The 24,655-nt window shown below is 53.1% G+C and overlaps 1 protein-coding gene across 1 annotated transcript; it reads left to right on the forward strand.

The window, feature by feature from the left end:
• The first annotated feature begins 3 nt into the window (after positions 1 to 3).
• Ppp5c (protein phosphatase 5 catalytic subunit) lies at positions 4 to 23,450 on the forward strand. Its single transcript, XM_055615651.1, has 13 exons — positions 4 to 197; positions 5,378 to 5,619; positions 11,706 to 11,853; positions 17,013 to 17,134; positions 19,337 to 19,402; positions 19,686 to 19,784; positions 20,537 to 20,642; positions 21,082 to 21,224; positions 21,325 to 21,412; positions 21,981 to 22,021; positions 22,118 to 22,296; positions 22,760 to 22,841; positions 22,928 to 23,450. Exons 1-13 carry the CDS (start codon positions 77 to 79, stop codon positions 22,988 to 22,990), a joined length of 1,500 nt encoding a protein of 499 aa, XP_055471626.1. The 5' UTR covers positions 4 to 76; the 3' UTR covers positions 22,991 to 23,450.
• Positions 23,451 to 24,655: the final 1,205 nt, after the last annotated feature.

The raw sequence follows: 24,655 nt of genomic DNA on the forward strand, positions 1-24,655 counted from the left end.
TCACTCGGCGCTTCTTCGCGACGGTTCCGCCTGGTGCCGCGAGCGGCCGTTGCCAGGGTGGGGGTCGCTTTGCGGCATGGCGATGGCGGAGGGCGAGCGGACTGAGTGTGCTGAGCCCCCCCGGGACGAACCCCCGGCCGATGGCACTCTGAAGCGGGCAGAGGAGCTCAAGACACAGGCCAACGACTACTTCAAAGGTGCGTCCGGCCCGGACTGGGCTGAGGGAGGGTGGACAGCGGCACAGGCCGTGGGGGTGCCGGGCCCTGCGGGGAACCATGGCAACGCGGAGCGGCAGCCTGGGCGCCCGGCAGGCTCTACGGAGTAGCCCGGCGCGAGGAGGAGCCCCAGGATGGACGATAGACAGGGGAGAGCTACCGAGAAGTGGAGTGCGGAGCAGAAGCTGCTCACTGGGGAGACTGAGGCAGGCGCTGCTAAACGATAGGGGACAAGTGGGGGCCCGACATGTGAGTGCTACCAAATGTGAGACCTGGACAGAGGTGCTGGGTGGTGGTCAGACCTGAAGAGGGCGCTACCAAATAGTGACATGTGTTTAGGGCTGGGGTGGCGCTGCCGAGTGGGGAGACCTGAGGTGAGTATGACCAACTGAGGACGGAAGGCCCAGTAGAGAAGGGAATTATAGACATGGAAATAGATAATTATATTGGAAGGCGATTTGGGGTGATCCAGGGAAAGGAGTAAGGTGGAGAGGTGGGGCGGGAAGCATAGCTTGATCTTGGGTTGAGGCCGTTCATTCATTCAGTACGTTTGTATTAAACAACTGTCATGTGCCAAGGGCCGTGCTTGGCGCTGAGGCTGTAGCAATGAATGAAGTACATGACTCGGATTTAAGGAGAACAAGTAATTGCTAACTTGTGATGATCACTTTGGATGTAGGTGAGCCTGCTTTAGATAGTGAGGTCAGGGAATGCCTGAAGAAAGAGGCTTTTTAGGAATTGGGAAGGAGTTTTGCACGTGGGTCCACTGACCTAGTGCAAAGACCTGGGGTGAAGAATGAAAGAAAGCAGACTGGCTTAGTTGGAGCTTGAGCAAGCTGTGGGTGGAAGGGGGAGACTGGTACAAGATAAGATTTTGCAAAGGGGACCAGATAAATGAAAAATCTGTGAAGTAATACAAAGACTAGTTTGAGCTTCCTCAGCTGTCCAAAAGGAGACATTGAGTAAGTAGTTGGACCAAATGGGCCTGGAGAAAACTTTGGGTGTGATCAGCCCATGATTGGAGGTGCCCTGGGATTAGATGAAATCACCTAAGAGTGGGATAGGTAGAGAACCTAGGATGGAATTTTCATGTTTAAAACAGAAAAGGGGGCTGCTGAGGAGAAGTGAGTGAGATGGGATGGAAATCAGGAAAAGTGCCACAGGCTAAGAAAGCAAGGCTGTTCCACAAAGAAAGCCACACACCTGATCACCTAGCCCCCAGGCATTGACCTTCAGAGGCCTAGCTCCCAGACAAAGATGATGATTTTGACAGAAGAGTTGTGGATAGTAAAGAAGCCATCAGCCTAGTAGCCCCTGCCTGGTGAAAGCAAGTGAGAAATTGGAGACCCGAGAGGGCAGGTGTCTCGGTTCTGAAGGGAAATGGAGAATTGGGGGTAGATGGCAGGAGGGAGTAGACAGGGTCCCTAGGAATGCTTATTCAGATACGGCCCAAAAGAGAAGTGGATCTGGAGGAGGCGGGAGAGGGTGAGAAGGATCTAGAATTCCAGGGAAGGGTGGGCCCAGACCTTATGCTGCATGCCTGTCATCTCAGCTCTGGGGAGGCTGAGCAGGAGAATTGTGAGTTTGGTGACAATCTGGAATACATAACAAGATAAGAAGATTGTTATGTATTCCTTAAAGTGGGAGGGAAGGAGAACCAGAGAAAGATGAGGCCAGAGTTAGAGCCTTGGAGGGCTGGGTGGGTTTGTGAATGTCATTCTTAGGGCGGCAGGGAGCTGTAGAGGGTTTTTAAGAGAGTGGTCCTGTTACTTTGGATACAGGTACTGGTTCTTTCTGCTGTTCAGAGACTGGATTCAAAGGCCAGACCTGAGAGGGGAGGCTGGAAGGGAGGACAAGTGAGGGGGTGGAGTCTCTGCCCAGGCTGGAGAGAGGAAATGAGGCTGGCTGCCTGTGGGGGGGAGGGTAGCAGATGGCCAAGACCCAAAGGTGAGTGGAGCCTGGCATCTAGGTGAGTGGAGGTGGCTAGAAGGGTTAGGGGGAAACTGCGGACAGCAGGCTACAGTGGGCTATGGGAGGGGACCTGACCTGTCAGCTGAGGCTCTGGAGAACCAACCACTGGTTCAGACCACTGGTTTGTGCCTCATAAAGACTGGTTGGGGGTGGGGTGGGGGACAGGAAGCTGGGAGGCCAAGGTAGGTGTTAGAGCAGAATAGGACTCTGCAGGGTAGGGCAGAGTTTAGGGTAGGGTGGGGCTGCTAGAATGGGAGGGAAGTTAATGGGTATGAGAGATGCTATCCCGACAATATGCAGAGCTTTCAGGGTTTCAAAGGGTGGAGCTGCCAGCACCAGGTGACCAGACCCAGGCTATCCTTCATTAGGTCCTGAAAAGAGCAACCAGAAACTTTACTACTGCTGCTGAGGACAAGTGAGGGAAGGAGTTAGCTGTGGGGAAAGACCCTTTATCTGTCCCCTCTCCCCAGGTCCTGAGATCCAGGCTTTCAGGAACCTAGGGCTGGGCAGGCAGCCAGAGGGGCCTGGCTTGGAGCTGGCTGAAGGAGCACCCTTCCTGGTCCAGGCCTCCCGCTACTGTGGGCAAGCAGTGGCAAGCACAGAACCCCAAGCTTAGACCGTAAGAATACCAATAAAAAGAATAATTGCATCTGGCTTTCATTGCACCCCTGTAGTGGCCAGGTACTCCTGAGCCGAACCCTGGGGCATGGGGGTGGCTGGGAGCAGCCACTTTGGTTTATAGAGGAAGCCGACTCAGAGTGAAACTTCTTGCCCAAGGTCAGAGTGTGTGAGCAGAAGGAGGATATCCCCTTCCTCTCCACGTGCTCAGCTATCCCTGTTGGACTCATCTGGTCTCAGTGGGGACAAAGGGTACCCTGTGGAGGAAAGGGGGGATCTCAAGGACTCAGAAGACCCCACCAACCATAGGGAGTTCCTCTGTGAGGTCAGCCCCACTGTAAACGTTCTGAGGGCAGAACCTAGTCCCCAGCTCAGTCTGAGTTCAAGGGAAGCAAGCCTTTGCTCTTTCCTGTCCTCCCTGAGGAAGGAGGCTGTGTTCACCCAGGGGCCTTCATGGACTGAGGGTTGAGGGGCGAAGTGCTGCATCATGGTTCAAGGGTCTCTCTCCTCTGTGGACTCAGATTACTGTACTTAGAGGGTGATACGCTACAGCTGAAGGATGGCCCCAGACGGGAGTGTGGCAGCTGGTGGAGGACTTCAAGGTGGGGGTCCTGCTGTTCCCTAATACTCTCCCTTGCTCCTTCATTTGGCTGTATGTGAGGCTGAGCCCATCCTGGTCCCCCTGTGCAGACAAGGAGCCTAAGGGACTGAGGCTCCAGAGAGAGGTTCTCGCCTGCAGTTCTGTGTTAGGAATCTGCACCGTGGAGTGTCAGGCTTCGTGCCCTCTGCCTCCTCAGGGATTGGGTACTAACCAGCAGCCTCTGGAGCCAGGCCAGGACAGCAAAGAAGCCCTCAGAGACACATTCCAGGGAGGGTCCCTGTGACCTGTCTGCCCGCTGCACCTTTCCTTCTGCCTTGGGGGTTCTAGGTCCTGCCAGTTTAGGGCACACAGTCCTGGGAGACAGCCTGAATGGCAGAGCTGGGACAGAGAAGCTGGGGGAGGTCAAATAGGGCTTCCTGAGAGGGGACATTTGGACCTTGTGACGGAAGTCCAGGAATGAGTGCTGAGCTGCACCCCATGGACCTGCCATCCCACCTCTGTCCCTTTTTCCTCCTTCATTTTTCCCTTTCTCACTCCTCCTTGGCCAGTTCCTTCCTTCCCCATTCTTGAAGCCACCTTTATTACTTCAGGCTCACATTTCTCCCTCAGGCCTTGGGCCCTAGGCCATCTGAGCCCTGAGCACATTGTCACTGTTATCTGGGGTCAGATCTTGACACACCAATAGTCCCTGGAGGGCAGGGTTGTGTCCTCAGACAAGGCAGGAGTTCCAGGAAAGACGACACCCTCCCTCACTGTGTGTGGGTTCAGCAAATAGAATATGAAGGTCACTGTGAGTACTCTACAGAGCAGTGAGGTGGGGTCAAGGCAGGAACTCCCACTCCAGACTGAGTGCTAGGGAAAAATCTGAAACTCAAGTATAGAAGGTATTGAAGTTATCCAAGTACACCCAGCCTAAAAGTAGCAGAGCCAGGCTACCTTTCCAGGGTCTGAGCCTGCAGCTCTACCAGGCTCCCACCAGGGCATATGGCAGGGGGGTTTGGGGGAATGGAGACATTGCCATTTCTTGCCTCAGAATCCCTACCTGTCATTTGATGTGCAGCATCAAGCACAGGCTTTCCCTCTCTGAACTTGATCCCCTCCCTTATCTGAAGATGGGCTAATATGGCTTTCTCCCTTGGGTTCCTGGAAGGCACACATTTCCTAGGATGCTCTGTGGCCCTAGCACATGGTCCTCCAGCCTGGGCAGGTCTTAAGGCAGCGTGGACCTGGGTTCTGCTGTTTGTTTAATGAGCCTGTGAGAGGAGGAGTCAGGCCATCTTTGCCAATACACACTGGGACTCTGACCTTGAACTAGGCCTCTGGCTTGTGTGAGGTGAGTGCCAGGTGGTATTTACACTGCAAAGACGGGAAACCACAGGTTGATGGAGAGCTCAGGGCCCAGCTGCGGCTCAGTTCTCACAACATCTGACTTTTTACCCTTGGCTGGGAGTTACCTTTATCTCTGCACACTTAGAGCTCCGTTGTCTAGGCCTGCTCTAGTGTCCTGCCCTCCTTAGCTCCTGCACTGCTACACCAGCAGGTCTTGGTCCCCTGCAGCTGCTGCACCTCTTCCTTGCAGCCTGAGGAGCTTCCTCCATTTTTCCTCCTGCTCTGCCCCCTCTCTGGACTTGTCTGCCTTCCCTGAGCCATAGGCTCAGGCAGTCTCCGCTGGCCTGGCTCAGATCACAGCCCTGGTACTCCCTGGCCTGTCCCTCCCATCAGGGAGAGACTTCACGCCTCCTGGAACCCTGAAGAAAGTAGTGCCCAGCCTGGGCATTGCTGGGCTGGTGTGTGGAACTGATTCAGGTGCTACAGACTGAGGCCTGAGCCACAAGGCCTGGGCTGTGGTCAGACATCTGGGACAGATTCCATGCTGAACCTCAGTCGCTCCATCTGTAACAAAGGCCACCATCCTAGGATAGATTCCTGTGTGTGGCAGTAAGGCTTCATGCCTCCTTCTCTTCCTTCACAGCCAAGGACTACGAGAACGCCATCAAGTTCTACAGTCAGGCCATAGAGTTGAACCCCAACAATGCTATCTACTATGGCAACCGCAGCCTGGCCTACCTGCGCACTGAGTGTTATGGCTATGCATTGGGCGATGCCACGCGGGCTATTGAGCTTGACAAGAAGTACATCAAAGGCTACTACCGCCGGGCCGCCAGCAACATGGCACTGGGCAAGTTCCGGGCTGCCCTACGTGACTACGAGACGGTGAGCCGGGCCTCGGGCATGGGCCAGCTCCCGGCACCCTAGCCAGGTGGATGTGGGGGCGGGGACACCAGGGATGGGAAGGAGCTGTTCTGTGTGTCCCCTGTATAAGGGCTGACCCAGATAATGGCCATGAGGCCTCTAGCCAGTTCCTGTTCCATCTCTAAACCATCATGTGCTCTGTAAGCTTGGGAAATCACCTGGCCTTCCTGTGTCCCTCTATGTGTTGAGAATAGGCCCAGCCTCGGGTGGCTACAAGGGAGTTCTGCTGTGTGCATGCTTGGAGCAGCATAGGCACATAGTCTGTGTCAACAATAGCTCAGCCTTGTGACTGTTGCGACTCTTCCTAGTGACGGTGATTAGTAAAGGTATCAGTTATTAACAAGGACTGCACAGACCGTTGACGGCCTGAGATTCTGGCACAGGTGGGAGCCCATGTCACTGAGCAGGCAAGGAAAATGACTGTAGGTGCAGAGTAGTGCCTCCAAGAAAATAGAGCAGAGCAACACATGGCAGAAAGGCCGCCTCCAGGGCTGTGTTCCCCTGGGGAGATGAGAGAGGGAACCTAGAGGACAGCCCCTTTTCTACCACTGTCTGCTGTGATGTGCTGGCACAGCCTTGATGACAGTAGTAGAGACTGCCAGAACATCCGCTTGGGACAGCTGTACCCCCTCACAGAGACTGAGGCTGAGTCACTGTGGCCACTCAGAGGGGAACTAGGTTGCTGTGTCACACGGGTGAGGAGGCTGAAGCCCCAGTTGATAAGTACCAGTGCTGGGATTGGAGCTAGGTGGTCCTTGACTGCACCTCTCTCTACCAGTTAGCTCCCTACTCAGGGCCTCTGAGCGCAGAAGGGATCACTGCTTACTGTGATATAGGTGGCCCTTCACTGTGGACCCTTTCTGTCCTTTGCACAGGTCCCCAAGAGGGTTGAGGAGCCATGCCTGCAGCCAGAGAGAGCTAGCTACTCAGCCTGGCCAAGGGTCAAAGCAAGTGAAAGCTTAGGCCAAGGCCAGGGGACACTTAGCAGAGGGCAAAAGTGGGAAGGGACAAAGGGACTGAATGATAAATGGAAAGGCTGGTATAACAAAGTGTGGTCCCTGCTCTTATCCGTTGATGTCTCAATCTGGAATACAGCGACAAGAGCAGTGGCCACCTCCTGAGCAGCTGTGCCTCTGGTGTAGGGTCCCTGCCACTCTGGGACATCTGTACTTTAGGTAAGGAAGACTAGGTTCTTTTTAGAGCGCTCTCAAGGTTGCCGTCTAACTGCATTCTCCACAAGGCTGGGCGGTGGCCACACTGCAGTGGAGCTGTGTGTTCCTTGCCCTCCAAGCCTGAGAGGCCGGGCTTGCTTATGGCAGCCCCCAGCCTAACACTTCCTGGAAGATGCTGGAGTTCATGGAGGACACGCCCAGGTCCTGGTCTCCGGTCAAGAACTGCGTGGCTTTGGTTGGAGCAAATGAGCCCTTGGCTCTGCCTTTCTGCCCTGTTTAGCCCCAGTTTCCTCATCTGTATGTACATGAAGGGCTCAACACTGCAGTGAGCATTGTGCCTTTGTGAATTTATCTCCTGTGTAGAAAGGAGACCCCTTCCTTCAAGGTTACCTGGAAAGAATGACAGCTGAGATTGGAAGTCAGCTCCATAGTTGAAACTGAGTGGGTCTGAGTCAGGAGCACCGTCTGCGATCAGTACTCCATCTTCAGCAGAGGAAAAGACGGCTCCTCCTGTAAAAAGCTGTGTGTACGTACATAAGCATCGATGCTGTTCACTGCCACCGGCATCTTCTTCCTATGGGCTAGAGTCAGGTGTGCAGCCGCTGGCTGAGTGTGTAGGCATAGGCTCCAAGATCTGGTTGACTAGGATTGTGTCCAGCTCAGCTCAGACCCTGGTATGTGTCTGCAAATGCCTTGGGTCTTGGCTGTAAACAAGGGAACACATAGGCCCGCTTTGAAGTGTCATTTTGAGGGTTGAGTGAGTGGGTATGTTTGGAGAGAGCCTGCTTTTGCTCTGCATCAGTCATGTCCTCCAGGTTTCCTCCAAAGCCAGCCCATGATGAAGTGGGCCTCTGGCCCCTGGTTTATGCTGGTGCCAGAACATTGCAAAAGGCACAAGGACCTGGGTATGTCTCTGTTTGCTCTCCCACTTGGGGCCACACCTTGGATTCTTAGTTGTACCCCTGCACACACTTATCCCCTCTTCTTCTAGCTACCTACCCCTAGCACATGGGCCCACCCCTTCCTGGGTCACATCTCGGTGTCACTTGTGTTCTTTCCTACACGATCGGCCATGTAAGACCTGGGAGGGTCATCCTATACTCTCCACCTGCCTGAGGATCCTGTGGCTGTTGTTTGGTCTGTATCAGACTTTACCTTTGTGCTTCTCAGAAGGACATTTTGACACCCTCATAGAGTGATATAAAAGAAACAGGGAGAGTCAGAGTTGATCTTTAGCTCAGCACTCACATGCTGGCAGCCGTCATGCCATCTCCATAGTCCCTTCTATAGAAGGCAACACTGTTATCCCTGAGATACAGGTGAGGAAACTGAGGTTCAGAGGTAAGGTAGGTCATTCTCCTGCAGTCTCACAGGAATCCCAGGAGATGGTGGCCTCTTCCCAGAGTCAGGCTCCAAACCATGGCATATGCATCATGTAAGTTCCTGGCACTGTGCTGGCCCCCAGGCAGGTAACACTGATGGCATCTCTGCATGCTTTAGCATGTGGGTGCTGGGTGTGCCATAGATTCACTTACTAGAGAAAGGGTGTGTTGTGTGTAAAGCTTCCCCTTATAGGCTACCTGCTGGAAGCCTGACTTCTGAGTGATGTATTATCTGACCCCCTGGGCCAAATTTCCTTGCCTGTGCCCTGCGAATGAACCATAATGCTCTTTGTTGGTTCTTACTGGTCTGTAGCCTCTAAACCAGTTCCTATCAAGGGGACCTAACCTCATGACCTCATCTAATTCTGATTACCTCCCAAATATCAAGGACTGTACCACAGAGCCATACCTTCCAGCTCCTGAAGATGACAGTTTTTAAAGCCATCTCCTTTCTTCAGAAGCATGCCCTTTGCACAGATCCAAATTTCTGTTAGTGAAATGTGTGAAAGAGCCGTGTGGACATCACAGAACACTGCCACAGAGGCAGTCTACATGGAATCTTTTGTTTGTTGCTTGTTATTGCCTTGCTAGGTTACCCTAGCTAGCCTTGAACTCCTAGGTTCAAGCCACCCTCTTGCTAGAGTTTCCAGAATCACTGGAATATTGTGTACATTACTACATCTGGCTTCAAGTGGCACTTTTTAAAGACATGTTCACAGTCTGGGTGTGGTGGTGAATGCCTTTAATCCCAGAATTTGGGAAACAGAAGTTATAGGCTAGCAAATCTATGAGTTCAAAACCTGCCTGGAGAGAGGGAAATGAAATGTGTTGGCAGTGAGTTCTGATGCCGTGTCTCAAGCCCTGAAGAGACCCGTAGTGTGAAACATACACCCTTCCCTGGAGAGGAGCTTGCCAGGGCCATGTTTCTGTCAGTGAGACCTAGTACACATCGCAGCACCATCATGGCCGGCCTTGGAGCTGAGTGCTTGCTTGCCACAGCTGAGTCAGGGATAGGCCCAGCAGTGAACTCTCAGACCAGCCTCCTGTGGAGCGTTAGCACTGCTTCTGATCTCCAGAAGCCAGGGTGTCTTAAATGAGCAGGACACGTGTTCTGATAGGCTGGAACCCAGACAACCGTTACCTCTTTGCCACGGCTCCATGTGGGTGGTGGGTTCAGTCTGCGCTTTGATACAAACAACCCAGGAGTGTACAGAACCGTGGCTTTGGGTTAATGCCTTTATCTCTCCGTCTAGCGGAGCTGTGCTGCCCACCCAATACAGCTGTCAGAGGAGACAGTGAGCAGGGTCACTCAACAGTGGCGGCACCCAGTCCCATCTTTCTCCTTAGCTTGCCGCGCACCTGAAGGCAGGTCTGGCTCCTAGGAATCCCTTGCCACCCTTTCTTTAGGAGCCATTCATTCTCTGCTGAGAACATAGTTCTGTCCCCACAATGCCACTCTGAGTAGGAAGGACACTGCCCCAATACTGGGAGCTTCCTGGGGGAGAGGAGCAGAAAGGAAGTTGGAATTATAAATGAAGTGTGTGGGCAAAGGCCCCTTGACTTGAAAGGCCTGAGCTGTGGGAGAGCTGGCATGCTTGGGGACCCATGAAAGGGAGTACCAGGATACAGAAAAGGTAGGTGGGTCTTGAGGACCAGGCTTGGGGCCATGTGGACTTTATCCTGGGGAGTAGAGGGAGCCTGGCCTCCACATCTCTCCTTGGGAAAGGCTCCCAGCGGCTGCCTAAAGCTGGCAGCCCTCAAGCTTGACGCCACACCCGTACCCCAGCAGAGCTGTCTGGCAGGTGGCCAAGCTTAGGCTTGCCCAGCCTGCTGCTGGCCAAACACCTGCAGGGAGTAGCGGTTGTCTTTGCCCAGGCTGTGACTCACTGAGTCAGCTAGCTTTGGGATTGAGAGAGCAGTCTGAGGATTAGCCCTAGGACTTCCTTCTCTGTCTAAGACACTGATGCTGTGGGGAGCACAATCTTAGGGTGGCTGTGTAGGGCAGCAGGTGTGTAACAAAACTTTGGGGTGGGGATGCAACACTTAACCTCAGGGAACCCATAGCAGACCAAAGTCCAGTTTGGGGACCCAGTGAGTTTTATTGGGGTTACTTACAGGAGTATGAGTGAGGGGTTACAGTAGGAGCAGAAATGACTCAAAGACAGCTACATCAGCAAAGCCTATCCCAGTAGGGGTGACAGCTCACAAAGCTGGGAGCCTGGAGCACACAGCACACCTGCAGGCAGCTCGGCATGTTGGAAGTAGTCTTCCAAGTGACTCAGTCTGGGCGAATCTTCCAGGCACCTCTGCTAGCTTCTGTTTCTTCTAGGCTGGTCTAGGCTCTGGCGTCCTTGTAGCTTTATTGCTTACTTTGAGTCTTTATTGCTTACTCTGGCAGGGAGGGTCCTGGTGAATCCAGTCAGTTTCAGGGGCTTCCTGAAACTATTTGTTGTTAACCTCTCTGCTTAAAGAGCTTTCCTGTAGAGTGGAATGTTTTAATTTCGGAGGACACACAGCAGCAGGTAGGGCTGAGTTCAGTTCCAGTCCTAGTAGCAAAGCAGAGGCGCAGAAAATCTGCTCCCCCGGTCAATATGTAACCCAGGCTAGCCTGGTGTTCACAGTCCTCCTGCTTCCATCTTCCAAGTGCTGAGATTGTAGATGTGTACCACTAGGCCAGCTCTGTCTTCTGAGCTCCTGAGATTGGGGTTTGCAGGAAGCAGGTCAGAACAGAGCCGAAAGGGCTCCTTTGGCTACTGTGGCCCAAAGCTGCCCACCCACAACTGATTGTGTTGGATCTTTTTAAAAGTGGTCCCTCATTCATTCTTACCGCCCTCTCTGGGCTGACCATTGCAGGTGTTCCCTCCCAGAGGGAAACTGAGGCCTGCTCAGCTCCCCCAGGCTCCCTCATCCTCACTGGCTAAGCTAGCACTTGAGCTGTGTCTCCTTTCCTGTCATCAGAGGAAACAGGGAAATTGGGGCTCCGGTCTCAAAGAGCCCCAAGGGATGCAAGCTGCTGACTGACACCTGCAAGTCCCTCTTGTGTGCCAAGCATTTCTTCCTCAGTCCTTCCAGCAGACCCCCACCTCACAGCTCGGGACAGTAAGACACAAGGAGTCCAGGCTGTTCTCCGATGCTAGCCTCCCCACCCTGGGAACCTGAGACCTGTTGGCTGAATTGGACGCCTGTTTGGTTTCAACAGGGTCAGAGTTGTTTAGTGAGAGCACCTGTGTGGGCTCAGGCCCTGATCTCTAAAAGCACTCTGTGGGGCAGTTCTGCTATGCTTGTTTGGGGAATGTAAAAACTGAGTCCTAGGAGACATACGTCCAGGGTTGCCCTGCTTAGTGGGTGGTAGCCCCTAGGTGGTCTGACTCTGGTCTTTCCTCAGCCCAGGGCTGTGCAGGCTAAGGTGATCACAGTGCCCCTGGTGGCTCCTCTGGGCCAGGTGGATGGGCCTCCAGAGTGTGACACCTCTTCCTTCTCTGTTTCTGGCCAGGTGGTGAAGGTGAAACCTAATGACAAGGATGCCAAGATGAAGTACCAGGAGTGCAGCAAGATTGTGAAGCAGAAGGCCTTTGAGCGGGCTATTGCGGGAGATGAGCACAGGCGCTCTGTTGTGGACTCTCTGGACATCGAAAGCATGAGTGAGTGGGCCTGGCTGTACACCTGGCTGCACAGGCATCCCTGTCACACTTAGTGGGTAAAGGCAGGGTTTCAGGGGACATTTGGGAATGTAGATGTCACCTGTAACTTCTGTCTTCCTTAGCCCTCTCACCTCCATCTTAGCACCCTCCCTCCATCTTAATCATAACAGTGGGAATCCTTATGATTAAGCTTGGGGTGTCTCAGGATTTTTTTGTTGTTGTTTTGTTGCAACCTAACAGGTGCAGCATTTAGTCCCTTTCCCTCCTGTTAGGCTCAGGGTGCATAGTGCCTGGCAGGTGTTGATTCTGTTTCTCCCACCATGTCTTGTGGGTGACACTGTTATACACTGTCACCCTTGATTTTGCCTGATGCGGTGTGGACATCACCTGCCCCCATCAGGTCCTGAGGTATTCAGGAGTAAGTGCCATGTCTAAGAATCCCCTGTGGTTCCAGTACTCTGGCAGTGCTTCAGGCTTGGAAGGGAAGAAGAATAGGAAAAAATAGTGGGATCACTGCGGCATCGTTCTTTCTTGACAAGAGCCGTGTGCTCACAGCCCCTCTTCCACCCTTTTCCCAGTGACAGTGGTAGATCCAGCCACATGTGCCTTTAGTTTCTCAGGTGTGAGCCTGGGATTTTGTAGGGTGGGGGCCTGGGAACATAAAGGATCTCATTCTAGTCCAGGCTGGCCTCAAATTCATGCTAATCTTCCTGCCTCGGCTTCCCAAGTGCTGGGTTTACAGGGGTGAGTCACCATGCCTGGTATCTGCCCTCTTAGCCAGCCAGTCCTTTGGGAGCTTGTTCCACTTTTCTGGTGAACTGGCTCCAAGGAGCATGTCTCCCTGCCCCCGGGTTAGATGTTAAGAGCTGTACTGTCACTTGGCTTGAACACTCAAGAGTGTCAGTGTTGAGTTTTGTCACAGCCCGTTTGGAACCTCCTGAGGCCAACAGCGTCACCCAGGGCATTTGCCCACAGGACTCTGTCCCATAGCTGCCAGCACTCAAGATGTACCTGCAGGACACATCTAGATTGAACCATCTTTGCTGCAGCACCCTTGTCCAGTCCTTTCCTGTAGCGTGGACCTTCTGTCATGAGTGCTGGGAATTTCTGGAAACTACTGATGGGCATCGACCTTTCCTGCTTTAGTGAGCTCTTCCAGCCTCCCCAGGGCTAAGCTCTTAAGCATACAGCCCTTTACCCGGCTGGTTTGCATTGCTCCCGCCTGACTGTCAGCACAGGGGCAGACATGGGCCTCAACATCATCCAGTTTGTAGTTCTGCTGAGCCACCTAGCAGAGCTGTTCCCTTGCTTCCGTGAGAGGGCCATTGACCAAATTCAGTAAATACCCAGCTTCTCAGAGTCAGCCTTGAGGAGGAGAGGGCCCCTGCTCCTGAGGGTTTCTCTCCACCTTCCTCAGGTAGCCCCACCTTGCGTAGGAGTCCCAGGAGTGACTTGCCTAGACGTGAGGGTTCTCAGGTTGTACAGCACGGGGACAGCTTCAGTCAGTGTCCCACAGCAAGGGAGAGAAAGCCCCACACTGAATTTGTGTGCCCGAGTTGTTGCTGTAAGCTCCAGTCGAGGCTGTGCCTGGTGCTGCCGCACAGAAATGTGCCCGGGCTAGTCCTCCTTCCCTGCCACACGTGGCACGGCCTTCCGTAGCGTGGGCAGCGTGCCCAGTTCCAGTTTCACATGTCCGCTTAGTCCTGCCAGGAAGTGGACGCCACACTTCTGTTTAATGGGGAGACACTGCCTAGTGAGGTACACCGTGCGCCATCATGCAGTCAGGTGGAAGGTTGTGTGTGCCACGCGCATAGATACACCAGTCCCCATGAACCTTTACGATTCCAGTTAACCCTTCAACTCACAGTCCTGACAACTTTCGACACATTGATTTTATTTCACCGTGTGGGGGTATTTTGCCTGCATGTGTATCTGTGGATCGCTTGTGTGGTTATAAGCCACCATATGGATGCTTAGAATTGAACCTGGGTCCTCTGCAAGAGCAACAAGTGGTCTTAACTGCGGAGCCATCTCTCCAGCTCCAAACTTGATATTCTTTAGGTGCCACAGTGCGGGTGGCTCTCCTGTCAAGGGGCCTTGTGGAATTCTCTTCGCCGTCCTCTAACCCTTTGGTCTGCTGCTTGCAGTCTCGGGCAGGGTGGAGGCACTGAGTCTAAATCTTGAGCTGTGCCACCTTTTATTGTTACCCCTCCGAATGAGGGTAAACATAGCAAAATCTTGTGGACTCCCTTAATGTTTGGGCTTTAGAAGGGGCTTTTTAAATGGCATGTTGCATTTAGACTTTTTTCTCTTGGCTTTGGTGTGAGTGTGTGTAGGTGGGGTGGGGTGTCTGCGTGTGCAGGGAGAGGGTACACACCATGTGTATGGGTGGAAGCAACACCTCGGAAGACCAGCTCTCTCCAGCTCCCTCCTCCTACTGTGTGGGTCCCAGGGATCAAACAGGTTGGCAGGGTCAGTGGCAGGATCCTTTACTTTCTGAGCCATCTTACCAAGTCCCCCCTCTTCGTTTTTCTTATTCATCTTTTCTCACTGTAAAGCTCAAGAATCCTCCTGCCTCGGCCTTCCAAGTTTTAGGATTACATGCATGCACCAGCACACCTGGCCTTGTCTAAGGATTTCTGTCTTCCTGAGATGAACTTTTCTTTCTTTCTCTGTGTTTTTATTCATTTGCTTGATGTTTTTAGTAGCATCTCTCAGACCTGTAAGGAGAAGTGGGGACCCCAAATCTATCAGGACTTACTTCTAAACTGAGTATAATTTTGTAGGGCAGAGAGGGTCCACAGCCTACTGCTCTTCTGGGGTGTCCTTCCCATTTAGCACTGATGGGAGAGCCAGACACCCCTATATGAGGTGAGCAGACATTTCCGCAGTTTTTGGTCAGTCTGCCAGGTGCTGTTCCCTGGGGAGTAACCCTGGCATGTCTGGGGTGTGTCTGACCGTCTGCAGTGCCAAGCGAGTCTGTCTTGGTTTCTTTTCCTGTCGCTATGATACAATACCTTGATGAAAGTACACAAGAGAAAAGGGTGTTAGTCACAGTTCAAGAGTATAGTCCATCATAGCAGAGTAGCCAAGTCAGCAGGAGCTTGACACAGCTGCTCATCCTACACCCACAGTAAGGAACAGAGAGAGATGGGTGTTTGCCTCCACTGCTACTCACCTCCATTCTCTTTTGCACAGCTCAGGATCCCAGCCAGGGAATGGTGTATACACACTGGGCTGTTAACACAATCAGGATGACCCCCTGCAGACATGCTCAGCTGCCTGCCTTCTGGGTGATCCTAACCATCACACAGCCCAGTGTGTCCCTCTGCTCTGCACCATTCTGAGCCATGGCCGGATCTCTGCTTTCAGTCCTTCAGAACCCACTGCAGTAAGGCACCTTGGGAAGCTGATAACAGGGTCACAGACAACTCTTTCACCCCAGGCCCTCTGCTCTCAGAACTGTCTTGACACCCCCCCCCCCCCGGCCCTTTCTTTCACTTTTGATGACCAGTGGTCCTGCAAGTGCTGTTTTTTGTTGTCCCTGTGTTACTCCCCCACTCTCCATGCTGCTGGAGGCTAAAGTTGGTCTCGGGCCAGCATCAAACCCAATACACTGCTATAGTTTTAGCCATTTTAGAAAGCTTTGGCCAAGAGACTGAGCGGTTCATGTTTTCTTAATAGAATGTGGAGCAGCACAACTCTGTACAGTGGGTGACCACGTGGCCACCCAGGAGTCAGAGTTCTTCCCTTTGTCCTGTTACCTTTTCCCTTCCTTCCCTGACCAGGTTTCTGTGGACCAGGGTCTCCCTAGCAAATGCCACTTGTAGCACTAGTGCTGATAATATATCACGGCAGAGCACGCTGGTTTCCCTCATCTCGCTAAGCAACCAGCACAGGCTATTCCTGGTCACCAGACAGAAGGCAGGCTTCTCCCACCAGTCAGCAGACCCTCCAACCTCCAGAGCAGTCCTTGCAGACTGCTCTGAATCAAAGCAGTTCTGACAAACTGAGACACAGCCCCGAGTTCCCTCCCACACGCGCCCTTCGGAAAAACATTTATTGATTGTCGTGTTGTGTGGATGTGCATGTATGTACCGCGGTGTTTGTGCAGAACCTGCCGCCTCCATGGTGTTGCTTGTTCCAAGTCCCAGATTTGTTTTGACCATGCCTCTGACCCACTGGGTGTGAATCAGGGCTCCCACAATCTACTCTTCAGGTTTCTGTCATTTGTTGAGTGACTCACAGAACCCCCAAGGGTGCTTACCAGTCTCCTACAGTCTACAGACAAAGATCTGCAGAGAGAAGGCACATGGGCATGTGAGCCGCCTGCCAGCAGCTTCCAAGGGTTCCACTGTCCAGGACCTAGACCCTAGGAGCTCCCAGAGCCCTGCCTTTGCCTTGGAGTCTTGGCTGAGACCTCATTACATAGACATAGGCTGGGTTAAATCATTAGCCATTGTGCCCCCAGACTCAAGTCATGTGCTCACTGAGAAAGGAGCCAGTCTCTGGGAGCCAGGAGTTGGAGGGGAAACCAGCTGTATTTAAGGACCTGCCTCCTGAGAGCGTGGCAGGAGCTAGCATGTCCACTTCCAGACACACTCTCAGGGAACTTGAGTTCACAAGGGGATTACCTAGGGAAGAATGTCATGCAAAGGGCATGACATTTTCATTTGTGTCATCTTCATTTGTGTCATCATCTTTTCTTCTGACCAGAGTATTTTCACAGTGGATCTTAACTTTCTGGAGACACGGTGCCCACCATCTTTTAGACTTCATTTGAGCCTAGCAGTTCCCATACTGTGTGTTGCTGATGTACAGGACTAGGGAGGAGGAGTGGCCCATATTCAGAAGTCACCTGAAGGTCACCAGGTGCTCCAGGCTCTGAATCTGAAAAGATTATTTGGCAGTCACCCTCTTAGCCACTGATTGAATGTAGAATGTGGGGCAAGGGGAAAGGAAACAGCTCTCAGAGGACAGTCACCAAAGGAGCCACCACTTAGAACTGGCCAGAGATTCCAGGGGTTATAGGAGCACCACAGAACCCTGGGAAACTCCATTGCTTCATCTCTCCTCACCCGATCCCTAGGGACCAGGTTCCCCTTCCTGCCCCTCCATGGCTGAAGCCACCAACTCTAATCTCTTTGTCCATACACCAGCCATTGAAGATGAATACAGCGGGCCTAAGCTTGAGGACGGCAAAGTGACAATCACCTTTATGAAAGAGCTCATGCAGTGGTACAAGGAGCAGAAGAAACTGCACCGGAAGTGTGCTTACCAGGTAACATGCCCTCCATGCCACACATGCTTGGGACCCGGGAATGGACCTGCCACTGCCAGCCCTTGTAGGATAGGGCCATGTGCTGCTGGGCACCATGCTGAGGCTACCACATGTCCTCACCCAATCCCACAGCACTTTGGAGGTCTCGGCAGTGCCATTACACAGTACAGAGTGTGTGTAGCCTGCCAGGCTTAGAAGTAAGACCTTTGGGAAGGCATTGGAAAGGGGGCTTCTCTCTCTGTTATTTTATTTTGTTTATTGGTATTTTGACTGCATGCATGTGTGAGGGTGTCAGGTTGGAAAGGGGAATTCTTTGGAGCATGCCTGGCTTATGGTAGGGCATGGGTAAGAGAGGACCTGCACAGTTGGGAGAGGCCTCAGGTAACAGTCATCTCTGTGACAGAGCTGGTCACACGTGTTGCCTCTCCTGTGATGAGGTCACTGCCTTCCCCTGATCCTTAGCCCTGACAGAAGCCACCTTCTCTGCCACCAGCTTGAGCAGCCAGAACCCCACTGCCCCATGGAGGGGCTGTTTATCACTGTCTGCAGTGTGGTTCCTGCAGGGTTTTTATATGGTGGCTCTTCAGCGCGTTCCTGTCCTTAGAGCAGCAAAAGCAACAATCCTTTGCAGCTTCTACACCCTGAACAGAGTGGTCACCCAAGTATTTTCATGTCACTTTATCTTCCCAGAGTTTTGTTTGTTTTCAATTATTAAACCTACATGGAAGTTGAAAACAGTTAACAGCCACACACTTCCCTACAGGTGTGGAAACTCCATTCCTCACTTTTTCCAGAACCAGTTGAGAATGAATCATAATCATCATAACCTATATCCTAGAACAAGGTCATCCAAGTATGGGGCTCTGGTATGCTCACTTTCTCCCTGATGAGCCACTATTCTAACTCAATGTAGACGGGCCACATGCTTTCCATAAAACCTGAAACACTGATAAACACACCTGACTTTTCTCAAGGTCATGTTTATGTGTGCAAGTAATATCGACAAATGTCCTAATGCTTTCATTTCTCCTGAGGTTCCCCAAACTATGTTTAAGGTGATTGAGGGGGTTGTTGAGACAAGGTCTTACTATACAGCCAGGCTATGCAGGCTGTGGTGGCGCACACCTGTAATGCCAGGGCTTGGGAGGCAGAGGCAGGTGCATCTCTGAGTTCAAGGCCAGCCTGGTCTACATATGGAATTCTAGACCAGCCAGAGAAACAGTGTCTGAAAAATCAAAAGAACAAAACTATATATTCTAGACTGGCCTTAACCCGCTAAGGTTACAGGTGTGCCCTAGCGCACCAGTTAAGCAGAACCTTAAAATGCCAGTTCCCACTGCAGGGTTGAAGTTCTTCCCCCTTCTCTGCACTTAGAGAGGCTTATATTTTTAGGACCTTATGACCATGGCATTTACATATGTGCCGTCTAGCTCTGTATGTGTGTGCACCCACATGTAGTGCATGTATGTGAGTTTGCAGGTGTGAGCACTCTTCTGCAGTTCCTGCAGGTGTCAGCGGAGGGCGGACGACAGGGCCTTACTCAGCACTAGGCTCACCAGTTCATTTGGGCTGGCTAGCCCACAAGCTCTGGGGAGCTGCCAGACTACCCCCTCAATGCTGGAACTGCAGGCTGCGCACACGCATACACACACACACATGCACACTCACACACATGCATACACAAGTGCTGGGGATTTGAACTCAGATCCTTGCCAAGCCAGCATTCTTACCCACTTAGCCATCTCCCTGGCTCTAGACTGGTTCTTTGAGGTTTCTTATACTGTGAATCCATTTTGTTTCTAATGCTGATGAACTTTAAAGGTGAACCAAAAACCCTTGTGAAGTGATGGTGATGTTTAGCATGCTGGGTGTGTGTGTATACACTACATGTGCTGTGGAGGCCAGAAAAGGGCGCTGAGTCCTTTGAGACTAAAGCTGTCGACAGCTGTGAGCCACCATGTGGGTTTTGGGAATCAAACTGGAAGAGCAACCCAACTGCCGAGCCACCTTTCAAGCCCCATCATGACGTTTCAGTGACACACAGGCCAATCAGAACACCACTTGAGGGCCACCTCTGTCCCTGGCTAGCACCCAGTGGTCCAGGCCTTCCCAGTATCTCCTGGGCAGCTGAGCCTTTCTGCGGGCCCCAGATCTTGTCCTCCCACCCCAGCCAGCCCCATTTACAGCCTGCCTTGTCTTCAGATCCTAGTGCAGGTGAAAGAAGTCCTCTGCAAGCTGAGCACACTGGTGGAGACGACGCTGAAAGAGGTGCGCCTCGTGCTGAGGGGGTGGGGTGCCTGTAGTAAAGACGGGGAGCTGTCCAGGGGATCCCCCAGCTCAGGACCTCGAAAACCCACCTGCGCAACCTTCCCTTCTCTCTGTACCTGACACCCTCCCTCTTGTCTGCCTTCCTCGTTGCTCTGTCCCCTACCCTTGTGTGTTGCATGGATTTTCTTGGTCTGTTGTGACCTCTCACCCATCATTTCCCCTCTGCCCCCTCCCCACATCTCTCTCTGGGCCCCTCCCTCTCCGGTGGCCTCTTTTCTTTCAGACAGAGAAGATTACAGTATGCGGGGACACCCATGGCCAGTTCTATGACCTCCTCAACATATTCGAGCTCAACGGTTTACCCTCAGAGACCAACCCCTATGTATCCTTGGTGCTACCCCATGTGGAGAGAGTGGGACCCCACCGTAGAAGAACATAAGGGTCCTCATCTTGCTGTCCCCACGGTCAGCTGCAGGTCCAGGCCGTTTCTTTCTCGCTCAACACAAGGTGATGCGACGGGGCCAGCACCCAGCTCTCTGCTCCAGCAGGGCCATCACTGGCTTTGGCTTTGTCATCTGTGTGGGGATGAGAGGGCGCTGCTTTAAAAGCAGGGCCAGCCTCTGGGTGCTTGTTGCATTCTGTTTTGTTTGGGGCTTTTCTGGGGTGTGGTGTCATGTGTAGCTCCTGGTGGCCTTGATCCCGTGAGCTTTCTGTCTTCCATCTCCCTCATGCTAGGATTGTAGGCGTGCACCAGCACATCCGGTTTATACAGTGCTGGACATGATCCCAGGGTTTTGTCATGTTCAGTGTGCTCTTCTCACTAAGCCACATCTCAAGCCTGTATTCATGTGTTTGACATGGGGTGTTTTCCCGATGCTCAGCCCTGTGTAGGGTCCCTAGGCTGTGTACTTTTGGGAGGAAGGGCCTGTGCCGTCTTCCCTGTGCTTTGAGGGCTGCTCTCGGGGAACAGCTCACTCCCTTGGCTCTGGCTTTGGTGAGGCTGGGTCCTTGGTGTCGTCCTTGGAAGCTTCTAAAGTCAGGCCAGGGATGCACCCCCTTGGGAGTCAAGGGGTCAGGAAGGACAGCCCTCCTGGCCCATCTGCCACCCGCAGCACAGTTTCCTTAACAAGAAAGATATTTAATGGCGACTTTGTGGACCGTGGCTCCTTCTCAGTTGAAGTGATCCTCACCCTCTTCGGTTTTAAGCTCCTGTACCCAGATCATTTTCATCTACTTCGAGGTGAGCCTTCTCCCCTGAGCCTACCTTCATCTGTATCGAGCATTTCTTGAATTTAGCAAGCTCGTGGAGGCGCAGGGGGCCATCAAGGAAGGTTAGATAGGTTGTGGGCTGCCCAGCAGCACCGCAGGACATGTCGCACTCTCCATAGACAGCTCAGTTCCGGCATTCGTGTGCCCTTTGCTGCCAGGTGCCAGACAAGAGATTCAAAGAATGGGTGCCTTTTTCTAGGTCACACACACAGCAGGTATGAACAGCCTTCCTAATCTAGCACCAAAGTCAAGCTGAGTAGTGAGCTGGGCACTCATTTACAAAGCTCAATGCCAGCCTGCCTGCATTGGGCAGTGCCATCTTGTCCTCATGTCTACACCTAAGATTGCCAAGTAGCTATATGATCAGTAAGCTGGAGGCTGAGTCCTCTCTGTCCCTTTGCTGTGGCCAGGCAACCACGAGACAGACAACATGAACCAGATCTACGGGTTCGAGGGTGAGGTGAAGGCCAAGTACACAGCCCAGATGTACGAGCTCTTCAGCGAGGTGTTCGAATGGCTCCCCCTGGCCCAGTGTATCAACGGCAAAGTGCTGGTGAGGAGCCGCAGGACCTCACATACCGAGTGGGCAGCATGCTGGGGGGGGGAGGGGTTGAGGGAGGGCTCCTCCCCTCACGGAGACACGCCTACCCTAGATCATGCATGGAGGCCTGTTCAGTGAGGATGGTGTCACCCTGGATGACATCCGGAAGATTGAACGGAATCGGCAGCCTCCAGACTCAGGTGAGTGGGTACAGGCATGGGGAGGAGGGCCTGGGCTCACATAGACCTTATGTCATTGGCAGACAGGGCCCCATTTTCCCACCTGCAGGCTGAATTCGTGGACCATCACAGTCTTAAACACACACCTGTCACTTGTTGAGTCCCCCCACCCTAGAGTGAGAAATTAAGGCACCTATTAAAGTCCCAGAGACTGTCACTGAGGACCTGGATGATGTGGGTAGGGTCGGTAGGGTGGTGACATCTGAGCTGACACTAGAGGAGGGCCAGTGGTGGCTAGGGCTGGCCCTCAGAGGCTCCTGCTAGACCTAAGGCTTGAGACTACAGACCATGTGGAACATGTGGGAGCATGGGCTTTGCTGCTGGAGCAGTGGGGAAGCCACAGGAGGCTTTGGGCCATGAGAGGGCCTGCTCTGAATCAGGGTGGTAAAAGTTCCATCCAGCTTCAGGCTCGGAATGGATCGAATGGGAGATACCTGAAAAACTGGGCCCAGCTCAGAACTGACGTGCACGCGCCTGTCTGATGCATTCTGGGAGACAGACCAGCTTTAACACTTCCCCTCCCCCATAGGTCCCATGTGTGACCTGCTGTGGTCAGACCCCCAGCCACAGGTGAGCCGGGTGTCTGGCCGTGGGTATGGGCTGAGTGGTGTGGGGTAAGACAGGCCAGCAGTCACCTGGAGTCTCCCATTCCTTTGCCCCTACCAGAATGGGCGCTCTGTCAGCAAGCGGGGCGTGAGTTGCCAGTTTGGGCCTGATGTCACCAAGGCCTTCCTGGAGGAGAACCAACTGGACTACATCATCCGCAGCCATGAAGTTAAAGCTGAGGGCTATGAGGTGGCCCATGGGGGCCGCTGTGTCACCGTCTTCTCTGCCCCCAACTATTGGTGCGTCTTCCTCTCCCACCCTTTGCCCAGGCCACAGGGTTGATTCTATGTGGATTATGTTAGGTCTTTTTTCCTTGGAGCAAGGCCTTTCTTTTCATCTGATTCTACTTTCTGCCTCTGTATCTGTGGAGGAAGCTGAGACATGGGGCTGCATGAGCTTCTGTCCTTGGACTAGGCTGTGACATCCTGATGGTGTCGTGGTCACTCTGTCCCCTGTACCTCTAGTGGCCAAGGGAGTGGTGAGGTCCGGTCTCCAGGCTTGCCCCCTGCCCCCTGCTTCTGCTTCCCTCACCTTTCCTTGGCTTTCCTCCTCCAGGCCTCTTCAGTGTGGTTTCTTCTCTGCCTCCACCAACTCTGTCCGTCTCTGCAGCCCCCTCCTGTTTCGACCTCCCTCCCTCTTCTCTTTCTTACCTCTTAATCTCGAGCCCCAACCACACAAGCCCCTTTGCTCTTGTCCCTACAGTGATCAGATGGGAAACAAAGCCTCCTACATCCACCTCCAGGGCTCAGACCTGCGGCCCCAGTTCCACCAATTCACAGCAGTGGTGAGTGGCCTGGGACAGGGCTCTGCCTGTGCAGATGCTGCGTGTGGGTGGGTCCTCTGACTGTCCCTCTTCTGCCCCTGCTGCAGCCTCACCCCAACGTCAAGCCCATGGCATATGCCAACACGCTGCTGCAGCTAGGAATGATGTGAGGCTGTCTACAGCAGTGAACCAGGGCCTGCCCAGCTGGATGGCCCTGCCTGCGGCCTGCTGCCCCGCCCCAGGGCAACGTTGGACCCCCTTTTACTTTGTAAAGTTTGTATTTATTCCCCTTTAGATTGCAGAGGGGGTGGGGGCAGCGTGGGGCAGCAGACGACAGGCTCCTGGTCCGAAGAAGGAGGAGTTGAGACTAGGGGTAGGGCACAGCCTGGGCATTCCGAGGAAGGCCAACCTGGGTAGGGGTGGGGCCAAGAGGAGGTCCTGCCCCTTCATCTGCATGGCCCCTCCCCTGGTAAAGCAATAGGACCCTGCCATAGGAAGATCCCAAAAGAGGGTCATCAGGGAGGCCTCTTCCTGGTAGCCTCAGGGTGGGGCTAGGCTGGGGCCCACCCCCCAGCTATTTTATGTTCTGTAATTAAATATGTTAAAATAAAGTCATTATTGTAAGTCAAAGTTCATCTCAGATCCACATCAGCAGGTGTCCACCATGCACAGACCACTCCAGGGTGGGTCCAGACACTTCACAGTGAGGTGGGCATTGCGGGAACCAAGAGTGAACAAGCGTCATCCAACTCCTGAGACCTGTGCAGGCTGCGATCTGACCTCAGACCGCTTCAGAAGCCTCTGCTCTTAGGGACCGCAGAGTCTTCTGAACCCGGATAATCCCTACAGTGTCAGAAAGCTGGCATGGTCAGTGCTGTGGTCTCCTGGAGCTATTCACAGCAAGGGCAATACTCATCTACTGCTATGCTTATGTGCAGGTGAGAAAGGCAAGGACGGGACCACAGGGGGAGCCATCCTGCCTGAGAAGCTGCTCTTTCGCCGGCCTGGGGCCTCTCTGTTGCTGCTGTAGGTCCAGAGGCCCTGAGGCCCTCGGTTCAATAGTGCCAGAAGGATTTAAGAATCCTGTAGCTGAGAATATGGCTAGCGGCTGTGGCTGTTTCTTTCCAAGCTGGAGGGTGGATTATACTTAACCTCTCAGAAATTTCCATAGGTTACAAGCTGGACATCTGACAAGCAGCTCCAGGGATGGGTGCCAGTCACAGTTGAGAAGTGTGCTCTATCATGCCAAGAAAGGCAGGGTGGCTGTACTGGGTCAAGACTGCAGGAGCTTGCATGGCTAGCTTCTCACAGGGTAGGGACCAGAAAGCAGAGAGCAGACCTCAGGCAGGGCCAGCTAATAACACCCAAGGCCCACCCTTAGTGCCCTGCTTCCTCCAGGTTAGGTCATTCGTTTGAGAAGTTCTAAAGCAGCCTCACCGGCTGGGGTCCAAACACGAAGAACAGTTCTCTTCAGTTGGAACCTGTCTGTCCCCACCTTCCCACAGCTCTTCCCACACACTTAACTCTGAGAAAATTGAGTCTCAAGACTAGTGAGATGGCTCAGTGGATAAAATGCTTGCCAGGCAAGCCTAGTTGGATCTGTTGCAAAAGTTGGAGCTCTGACTCCATAAAGTTGCCCTCTGAGCTCACATTCTTGTGGTCTATGTGCCCTCCAAATATCTTTCCTGTCGTAGAAACAGTGCATACCCTGTGTGCGACCTCTGAAGTCACAGAACGGGGCGTATGTCATAAAAGGACCATATGGCTCCGTAGTCCAGCAGTGGGTGGCTGCATGCTGGAGAGCCTGAGAATGCCAGAGTGCCTCACCCCTGGCC

Source organism: Psammomys obesus, unplaced genomic scaffold (genome assembly GCF_907164565.1).
Source record: "Psammomys obesus unplaced genomic scaffold, mPsaObe1.curated_primary_1811, whole genome shotgun sequence".
Taxonomy (NCBI): domain Eukaryota; kingdom Metazoa; phylum Chordata; class Mammalia; order Rodentia; family Muridae; genus Psammomys; species Psammomys obesus.